Raw genomic sequence first — 10,952 nt, forward strand, 5'->3', positions numbered from 1 at the left:
GAGTCTGAACAGGAGATTAACACAGTACATACGCGTTATAAATACCAAGTTAAGCAACAAACATAGTTTTAACAAAACAAGGAGTCAAGGACACAGGCACAATTAGCAGCATTTCATCCATAATTAATTTATATTTTCTATCACGACGAGCCAGGGAAGAAATGCTATTTTGATCTGTAAACTACGCTGGTTAGAACAGATACCGATAAACAGATGAACCAGTGTTTAATGCTTTTTATGCCAGAAATCTATCATAAGCCAAAAATGGCCTTTTCAAAGATTAATTATTAGAAACTTCTACGCTGTTGTTTGACAGGTTTAGACAAAATAATTAAAACCCTCTAAAACATCAATTGATTATCCAGTGCAATCAAATGACCAAACCTGTGTTCATTTTAACTAGAGTTATACAAGTATGCTTTAGGCCTGATAATTTTAACAGTTTATCACTAGAATTCAACATAAATTAATGATACAAGATAGCAAAGGCATAAAACTATATGAGTACATCAAAGGGAATCGAACAATCAAATATGGCACCCATATGCTCAAGTACGCGTTGATATTGAAAAGCAAGTACTTGGTACATACTATGTCAAGCCATAGAGCAAATTTGACCTTCAATTGATATTTCATAGGATTACTCATGCCTTATTGTATTTACCAAATATCACAACGTCAGTTGTTAAGGAGCAGTGGAACACTTTGGAAGCTTTAATAAGGCCTTACAGAAGTTACATTCCTTCTGCAAACAAACCTCTAAACAAGAGCATACTGCCAATACGAACATCTACGTCCAAACGAAATATGCTCATTGAAATGCACTCTCTAGCAACTCGATCCCATCATCATTCCCCCCCATCTCCCTTCAAGTTCCCATATTATAATCATTTTGAGATCATTAATCAATCATTTTGGTACACACCAACCCAAGATACTCTTCAATGTTGGGTTTTGGAATACAAGAGCATTCAGTAATAGCTAATTCTCATTACAGAATTGGGTTGAATTTGAAATCTTCAATCAAGGGCCAAACTGCATAATTTGATAATCAAAAGGATTAGCATTTTTTTTTTTTTTTTTTTTTTCACACGATTCAAATCACGGAGACAAAAAGCCTTGTAATCCTAACACTCATTTTCTCTAGCTATAATCACACAATTTCCTGCAATGCTAAGCCAAAAAATAAAAATTTGTCTTGGCTCAGGAAATTGGAATTAAAAAGGAAAGGAAAAAAAAAAAAAGCATCACCCACTCGGTGATGCATATATACATACAGGAAAACCCAAAAAAAGAAAGAATAAAAATGGAACCAACAACCAAACACCCTCCTCCAAATAAAAGAATACAAAGAAAATCCGAAGATCTCTGAGTTTTCAAAGCAATTGGCGAAGCCGTTCATTTTCTTTCTTCAATGCCTGAATTTCTTCCGTAAGTGAATCTAGTTTGTCCACGACTCTGTTCATAAAACCAGAAACTTCTGTCTGTACAACAATATGAAACCGCCAACATGTGAGCAAGTGCACCAGAGTACCAGTGTACCAAAGCGTAAAAAGAAAGGTACAGAGCAAGGAAGGTAAAGCAGTAACGAGTTTGCAAAACCTAGAAAACAGAGCACGTGTATTTTAAGTGCTAGTATGATACATACCTCTTGCATATGAAATTGCCTTAGAATTTCAATATGAAGATTTCTCACGTCTTCATGTATTGATTTTTGGAAGGATGATAGAGTTTCTTGTAGCGTATGTTGAAACAGTTGAAGGGTGAAGTTGGAGGATCCGTGCTGCAGGTCAGCTTGAGGTGTTCTCTGATGTAAATTTGGTGCTCCCTGAAGCAGGAAAAGGAACTTATTTAGTCTTCTTCATGGTAAATCATCATTAAAAGTGTAGCAAAAAATTCAGAAAATACATTTCAAAATCCAATCATACAGCATGTGGTTAGTTAACACATCTATGTTAATACATACATTAACAGATGGAAGAAATCCAGGTTCAGTGGCATATGTTATATCAGATCTGGCCAACAAACTATTCTGAAGTTCTTCCCGGGTTTCAACTCCTGTTTTCTTGGTTTTAGGCGAACCCAATGAAGCAGAAACGCCATCAGTAAATGCTGCAGAACTGCCAATCCTTTCAGCATAGGTGGAAAATCTTCGAGAAGGATTCAAAGATCCAATAGCTTCAGGATTTGCCTGGCCTATGGCAGGTTTTGAACCAACATTCAAGAGAGCACTAAAGGGGACATGTCCAAATGTTCCAGGTGAATTTTCTTGTCCAGATGATGTATCTTTTGCTCGAAAGTTTGACATAAGACTTGTGCTTGTGGAGTAACTCAAGGCAGACTGGCTTGCAGATGGATCTTGCAATCCAGTGAGCGTTGAAGTCGATGTACTGGTAGATGTTGACATACTGAGACGTGATGCTAGAGATTGACGATGAAGGGCAATCTTATCTGATAATCTCTCACCACCCCATGCTTCTGGAGGAGTAATAGATGAATCCTCACTTCTGGACGATGCAGTAGGAGTGGAACCGGGAATCGATGAATGGAAGTCATCCTAGAAAAATAAAATTTCCGCAAATTAAAACAAAAATTGGACTTTTAGCTGGTAAGTTCAACACCAAATTCAGCTGTATCACTAAGAGAGGTGCTATTTAATAGCAGTGGACACAATTGACAAAATTTGTCTGCAAGTTAACTGAAATATTTTGGAAATTTTTTTACTAGATGTAAGAAAAATAAATCATACAAGATATACTATCATTACTTACATGCCTTGGTGAATTTAGAGTCGGTGCAAATTCTTCTAATCTTTTACCTACCATAGAATTTGTATGTAAACAGGAGTAAATATATGGCCAATAATTGTGGCCTTTGTAGGAAATTAAGAGTAATTATTGATTTGCTATAAATAAGCAGATTTATTATAGATGAGCTTAAATAGAGAAATAAAAATTGAAATAGATTATTTATTACATATAATTTTTCCCCATTGCAGGTTTTTACTACTAGAAATGGAATTGTTAGTTTTACATTCAATCATATCACAATGACCAAGAGAGAACAAACAAAGATCACGCATACTTCAAAAGCCAGATAAAGCACAATATCTTCAAACTAACAGGCAATGAAGATAACAGTTACTTGCAAAGATGCAGTTGCAGCAGTTCTTGAACATTCATGAGAATTATAAATGCAATCACATGCAAGTTGCTACAACCTGAGAAGATTAAAGAGAAAAATTCATACCTGTTTAGCAGCTGGACCGGGTTTCCAGTCAAAAATTGGGTGTATATCATTAACAGCTTCCGGAAGTGTGAATTTTCGATTGGGAAATAGTGGAGAAACTTTTTTATCGCCAGGTTGGTCTTTTCGGGATAAGTCATTGTCATTCCATAGTTTATCAAGTGAGGGTGTAATTGGAACATCTAAGAGTGGGGAGAAAACATCCATATCATCCTTAAAGTTATAGTTCCTAGTTGCTTGTAATCTTGGCAATACTCCACCAGTCCTCAATGAGCTTCTATGAGGAGTTTCCTCTGAATTCTGATTATTGTTCGTAAAAGTTGCAGCAAAAGATGATTCCACAGCAGAGCTTGAACGACGAGGACCAGAAAAAGTTGTTGCTTGTGGAGCACTGATTAATGTTGCAGAAGGAAGCGGGTCGGGCATTAAAATTGAGTCCTCGACAGCCCCTCCTAAAAGAGCTATATCAGGCGTGCAGTTTTTCTCATTCACATCGATGGGTTTTGATCTTTGCCAACATAAACTTGTGACAGCCTGATAAATTAATGTCAAAGTCAGAAATACTTACGATTTTGACAAATAACAAAGGAAAAAGCATGAAATTAAACCTTCCCAAATACTTGGGCTTCTTTCTTTTTACTAGACTAACCCTTTCTGAACAGATTCGCCCTTATATAAATTTATTAACCCTTGTCTCAGCTTACTTGAGCTTATCTGAGTTAATTTTAAATGGTTGAATTGTCATGGCCTTATGGACCCTTATCCAAGGAGAACAGAATAAGGCCTTAGTTTACTCCAAAACTCATATTTAACTCCGCTCTTAAAGATTTCCTGAAAAAAAAACACTAGAAAGCCTCCCAAAAAATTCAGATATACTAATCAAGAGTTAAATTCCTTCATATTAATATATATTCATATATTAATTTATCCTCAGATTCTGCTGCAAAGTTAGATATACTTCATTTCTTTTGATCAACACGTTTTGACTATAGAACTATTCACACTCTCCTTGACCGTCTTTCGTGATTTATATGTAACGAAATAAATAATTATGAGGGGAATTGTTATATTCGTCTCAACATATAATTCTAGATATAATTTTTAATAATTTTTCAAAATCAGTTATTAAAGATACTAATGGTTTAATATTTGTAGTGGCAAACATAAGTTATGTGACTAAAGAAACATGTCAGCTACAAAGAAATTGAGCCCCCATAAGATATCAAAATACGTTCTCTGATGCACCCCACTTCCTTTTACTTCACCAGGATAATACGAAGTAGTTACAAGTGAAATTAAAAGCTTTTGCTTAGTCATCATCCAATCACATTGTGGACTTAAACCAATCAATCAAAGCCTTAATCCCATAAGTGGGGTCGGCTACATGAGCCAAAAGTGATTATTCTGTATAGTCATCCACAAAAATTTTCCTACTCCATCATAAGTGGGGTAGGCTACATTGTGGACTTAAAAATTTGAAAGAGTCCCCTAAAGAGCGTGAGCACATCTCTCCAAAGATTGACATCAAACATCTCATGTCACAATGCATGTGTAAATTAAGGTGCATATGAGCTGAGACTTTGACAAACCCAAGATCAACACACTTATGTGTTTATTAGATAAGTAAGCTGAGCTTGAACAAGAACAAAGGCTCACTCAATCATATAATTTTGTGTGATTCAAAAATTTTGTTCACAAGCCGTTTGTGAGCACTATAACTTAGATGAGGTTCTCATCATAATTCCATTAAGTGATCAAGCCATTCAAAGGCATTGGAACCGGGGAGTAATGAAAAAATGCATCCAGCCCCTTTATTAGCTAGTTCTTAGTTTTTATTTATCAGGAGTTCTAGTACCGACTGCTATAACGGTAATCCTTACCTCAATACTCTATCTCATGCATAGTATTAAAATTCATAACCACAATTTTACAAGAATGACGTATGAGCCTTCATATACACCAACGAGACAATATCTGTTAAGGTGATAAGGTAATTTACACAAGCCTTCATCTGGTACTTGCGCTCATAGAGTCATAGAGATCTCAGCCCTTTAAATTCAGAATCCTCATGGCTGACATTAATATGAAATAATAGCATAGCAGGAAGCCATGAACAATTTGCCTTCTTATTTAACGTATAGATGTGTAAACCATGAAAGTTACCTCTGAATGTCCATAAGCACGAAGAACAGTAAAAGGCTGAGGTTTTCCACGAACATCATAGAAAACCACGCGACCGTTGCTTGTTCCAGCAGCCAATATCCAGCCATCCTCTCTGAATGCCAATGAAGAAAAGGGGGCTTCATAAGAAATGCAAAACGAAGACCTTTTTGTGCCTGAGTCGAAAGTATACAGCTTTTTATCAAGACCAACTGTAGCAATCATCTGCATAAATCAGCATAAATTTCCATTTAAGGAAATTACTTTCAATGTCTTTAAAAATTTTACAAGATTCAGAAGCAAAATTCAAGAACATTAAAACCAGACCTTGTCATTTGAAGGAGAAAAGCTCAGACCAGCAGTAGGTGCTGAATGCTGCTTTAACCAAGAGACCTATGAAATACAAAGGAGTAAACGTGTAAGACTCAATATCTATTTCTTTAGTAAAATTCTCAAAATAAATAAATAATAAGATCTAGGCTATTGTACAAGAAATTAGATAACCTGAAATTCCTGAAATCTTAAACCAAATGTCAAAAATTTGACAACAGGTTGGCAAGTGTATGAATATAAGATTGGTAATTTGAATCCTTCTACTGTTAAGTGCCTACATGATTACATCAAATTCTACAATCAATTTTATATCTATAAACTAAGAGCAATGGGTCCGATTGTTAAACCCGAGATACCAACAACCATTAAATACTTCTTCCTTTTTTAGTTGACACATTTTGACTTTGGCACTATTCACATAACTTGCATTGACTTTGTTTTGTGATTTAGTATTAGAAAAAAAAACATAGTCATATACAGTCTTGATAGATTCCGCCTCAAACATCTATTTTCCAAATACCCAATTTTATAATTTTTGCTAAATACGTAATCAAAGATACTAAGTTATTTACATCTAAAAGTATACATTGGCAAACATGCCTAAATGAAATGTGTCAACTAATAAAAAACAGATAAAGTAATACGTAGTAGAAAAAAGTCAAATGCCATAGATTACAACCTCCATTCTTTTAAATTGGTTACTCTCTTCCCTAATTTTTCATACACAAGATCCACTTCCAAAACTTGCTTTCCTATTGTTTATTACATAAAGGTCATAAACCCCACTTACAATACTATCTGTCCCACATTTTCTTACACATGACCTACTTGCTAAACTCTCTCTGACTCTCCTATCCTTAATCTTTGTACCAACAGTAACTGTAATCTGTAACCAACTCAAAGAAATGGAAGGTGGTACATGACTCCAAACAAAACAAAACAAAACAAAAAACAACGGAAACACCACTGGCCTATATTCACAGAAATTCATGAAAGGGAAGCACAAATCAGATTTCTATCTTTACATAAAGGATTCAGGTGCTAGCTAGAAAGTTTTACTCAATAAAAAGAAAAGAAAGGAAAATTACACAAGATCATAAATGCCTCTTAACATAAAATTCATCTCGTACATACCTTTGGACTTCTACCGGTTGTATCCCACAAATGAACAGAGCCATCATCACCAGCTGTTGCCAAGAGATGCCGGCTAACTCGAGAATAATCAAGTACTCTCAACATCTGGTCTTAACATCCAATACATGAGCATTTAGCAGAGCCAAAACAGAAGGATGTATAAGTCTTGATGAGATACAGAAACAGAAAACCAACCTGTCCGTGAGGATCCTTCAGTTCAGCAGCTCTAGATCCAGAGGCAAGGTTGTGGACCAAAAGATCCCCATTTGTACTGATGGAAGCCAAGTGTTCATCTTTGCAATTATACATAGCACTTGATATTGAACCAGTATGACCTTTCAACCATTTGATACAACGCTTTCTCTGTAGATCCCATATTCTAACAACTTGACCACTTCCCCCGGAACACAAGTACCTAGAGGATTTGTTACTGAAGCTAATGGATGATATAGCCTCCTGTAATACATCAGAAAAGTTTCAGATGAAATCAAAGAAACAGAGTAAAAAACCACCTTCAAAATTAATCCCCCCCACCCCCCCCCCCCAACACACACACACACACACACACAAAAGGCTTAAAATGACTCTCACAGACTAGTCGTAGTGTTGTCAGGAACACCAAAAAAGAGAATCAGATCCAGGAATCCAGTTCATCGTAAAAAAAATTCATATATACAATCCACTTGAATTTCTTATAAAGAGCCTACTCAGTTTTCATTTTGAACAAAAGCCAACTTGCAGTCAGATAAATAATCAAGAAAAAGCTCCTGAATTGGAACCCATCCGTAAAACATTAATAGCAAGAACATACTTTAACACACCAACTAGTGTTAAGCCCGGGTGATGCCCCAAGTTGATACGTTTAATATTATCGTATTTTATGTATTATATTTTATATAAAAAAATTTGACTTTTTCTTGCATGTATATGATAATCTTAAATACTTTTATTTTAGATTTAAGTCAGTATCTAATATGGAGCTTGATGGTGTACATTAACTATATTTAAGAAGAATAAATTAACAAAATTATAGATAGCAAAGATGAAATGACTTCATATTCTTTTTCTAATGGGCTCAAGTTCAATTCTTGACATAAACATTTTTTATTGACGTGTACCGTTTATATTTCTGATTGGATGATGTGGCATCCTCTTGGTGGAAGAGAAGGGTAACAAGTGGTGTATATCCTTAATTAGGAACGTTTTTTAATATATAGTATAGATATTTAAAACTAGTGCAGCTGATATTCAATACAAGGAAATATGAGAGAAAAGAAGCAGAACTCACCACACGAAACCTTCAAATAATTTTAAAATGAAAGGCAACAGAAAGAGTATCACGCCGTTATCCCAAAGCTTCAACATCCTTGACTTGTTTGATGAATAAAATTCAAGCCAACCTTTAGTAGGATTTAGGCATATTGGTAGTAAAATTGATTGATCACACAATTAAGAAGACGACAAAAAGAGTAATATGCAGTTATCCCATAGCTTCTCCACCCTTGACTTGTTTGATAAATAACTTCAAGCTGGCCTTTAGTTGGCTTTAGGTCTACTAGTAGTAACATTGATCAAATGATTAAAAAATGTTTGGCCCATGGATATTCCATCTTATTGTACAACATCATCAAAAGAGAAGCACATATAGAATCATATCAATTATTTGTTTGAATTCTACATCCTTCATCCTTATGATTATTCTCAAATCTATTTTTGCGTTCCCCCTATGATCAATACCACAATACAAACACGGTGCTGATTTTATAACATGCAGCCATTACAAATATATAACATGTGATGAATCAATAGTAGTGGTCCTCATGGGATGTAAGGAGTGCTAAACATCATATTTTCATAGGAAATCCTAACTTATGCCAATACAAAAACAACAATATGCGAGTTTGAGAGCTTTAATTCTAACTAATGAGCTCGGCAATATAGAGACATACATAGCTTTTCATAAACCGAAAAAGACTTCTCTGAATTATTAACCTTTTTCCCAAGCTGTTAGCATCACTCTACCTAAAATAATTTCTCTGAAATATAAATACAAAGATTAACACTGAATGAAACTTCAATTTAACCAAGCCTGTTTGGTACCATTATATATATTTCCTACATTCCCCTAATATTGCAACAGGGGGGAAGACATGAAATTTAAGATGAGGAGAGAGATAGAGAGAAATAAAAATAAAGGCCAATGTGATGAGGAGAGAGATAGAGAGAAAGCATGTGCATACATGGTAATGTTGCAATATTTGTGAGACTTCCTAAAATAGTAAGTGTTGCAATATTAGGGAAATGGAGGAAGTATATGAGATTACAATAGACTAAATTCACTAGCAAGTAGCACCTACATCATCAACAACTTTAGTAAAGTGCCATAGTTCCATAATCAAACATCAAACAGTGATTAACAGTTCATTACTCCCCTACAGTAATAGACTAGTACAACCCTAGCAAAGTAACAAGAGTAATAATTCTCCCACCACTATTGCCTCCTATAAACACCACCAGTCTAACACCTTATCAATCACATGTTCACCTCCCCTTGTCAGACCCCATTACTCTAAATAATTCCCTTAATCCAAGCTTCACACCTAGCCATCTAAACTGAGCAATCCCACAATCAAAACCCTGTATTTCAACTATTTCCTCATCAAGTAGTTTTGTTCTAAAGTCTTAACCCTTTTTTCTGTTTCCAACTTCTCCGTCTAATCCTTAAACAACAGGCCATTCTAGATTCAGGAACAAGAAATGAGCCAAAGGTAATACCAATGTATGCCGGTCTTAAATTGGATACAAACGAAACAAAAGGCGAATCAAAACTATCTACTCCGATAAGTTTAAACAACTACCCTCATTTCCAACTCTTGTTCCCTTCAACCCATAACTAGGATTAACTACACATAACAATCTCCCCAAACAAAAACTCATACAAATTTTTAAATGATCCCGAGTACACCTAATTCCATATATACTCTAAAAATCAAATACAACAAAAGATACTCCTACAATGGCTACCCAACTACCCTCATTTCATACTCTTTTCCCCCTCAACCCAAAATTCTAAAAATCAACAAGAACAATTACACAAAAACTCAGCAATCAAAATTCCAAAAATAAAAAACAAACCCACTTAAATCAAAATAAAAAAAAAATAAATAAAAAAAAAAAAAGATGAACAAAATCACCTCAATATTGTCCCCAGATTCAGACCCTAAAAGAGGAATAGTCCCCATACTCTGTCCATTTTTGCGCCATAATGTAATCTTCTTATCATCTCCAGCACTCGCAACCACCAAATCTGCACAAACCCAGAAATCAAAATCAAATCAAACATTCAAAAACCCAAAAAAAAACCCAAAGAAAAGGGAAAAAACAATTAACTGGTATGATTCCATTTGACGGAGTTAACTTGAAAACCAGGCGATGGAGTATAACTCAGTGAACAAGGATCGCCGGACTCAACGGAAACATCGAAAAGTTTAACGGTGTCGCCGCCGCTTGCGGCCAACAACACCATTGTTGAGAAGAGAGAAACCCCAGAAAATTGTCTCTCTCCTCGAGGTTTGAATCAATGGTGGAGTATAGTGTGATTGCTGGGGAAGAAATGAAGAATGGAGAGATGATGAACAGTTTATAGTGGAGTATATAATAATACTTCGTAATAAAATAAAAGAGAAACTATGCCAATTTTTGAAGACGATTTTGAATTTTGAAATCGGAGATAGCAATTAGCAAGTGAGGGAGTGAGTTAAGAGTTTTTTTACCCAATTTCACAACGGTGATTTGAGGGTGTTTTGGTTGGTGGGATGTTTCGGCTCGGTTTTTTTTTTTTTTTTTTTTTTTTTTTGGAAATTTTTATTTTGCTACCATCAAAATACATGCATTTCACTTTTATTATCGGATAAAATTTAAATTTTACTCCTTCCGTTTTTTTTTATTTTTTATTTTCATCACTTTGGATTGCACAAAGTTTTAGGAGAGTAATATAATATTGTGAGTGGGTGAATAAATTATTATAGTAAAATTAAGATGGGAACCATGAAAGAGAAAATATGTGAGAGGGTATAGCT

General features: G+C 35.0%; 1 protein-coding gene across 1 annotated transcript; it reads right to left on the reverse strand.

The window, feature by feature from the left end:
- Positions 1 to 1,004: 1,004 nt before the first annotated feature.
- LOC145581981 (protein NEDD1-like) lies at positions 1,005 to 10,595 on the reverse strand. Its single transcript, XM_081639020.1, has 10 exons — positions 10,264 to 10,595; positions 10,068 to 10,180; positions 7,069 to 7,329; positions 6,874 to 6,978; positions 5,734 to 5,799; positions 5,410 to 5,631; positions 3,250 to 3,780; positions 1,967 to 2,557; positions 1,649 to 1,828; positions 1,005 to 1,484 (listed from the first exon to the last, which is right to left on the reverse strand). The coding sequence occupies exons 1-10, from the start codon at positions 10,397 to 10,399 to the stop codon at positions 1,377 to 1,379; spliced, it is 2,313 nt and encodes a 770-aa protein (XP_081495146.1). The 5' UTR covers positions 10,400 to 10,595; the 3' UTR covers positions 1,005 to 1,376.
- Positions 10,596 to 10,952: the final 357 nt, after the last annotated feature.

This window comes from Chenopodium album, chromosome 15 (genome assembly GCF_948465745.1).
Source record: "Chenopodium album chromosome 15, dcCheAlbu1.1, whole genome shotgun sequence".
NCBI classification, from domain to species: Eukaryota; Viridiplantae; Streptophyta; class Magnoliopsida; order Caryophyllales; family Amaranthaceae; genus Chenopodium; species Chenopodium album.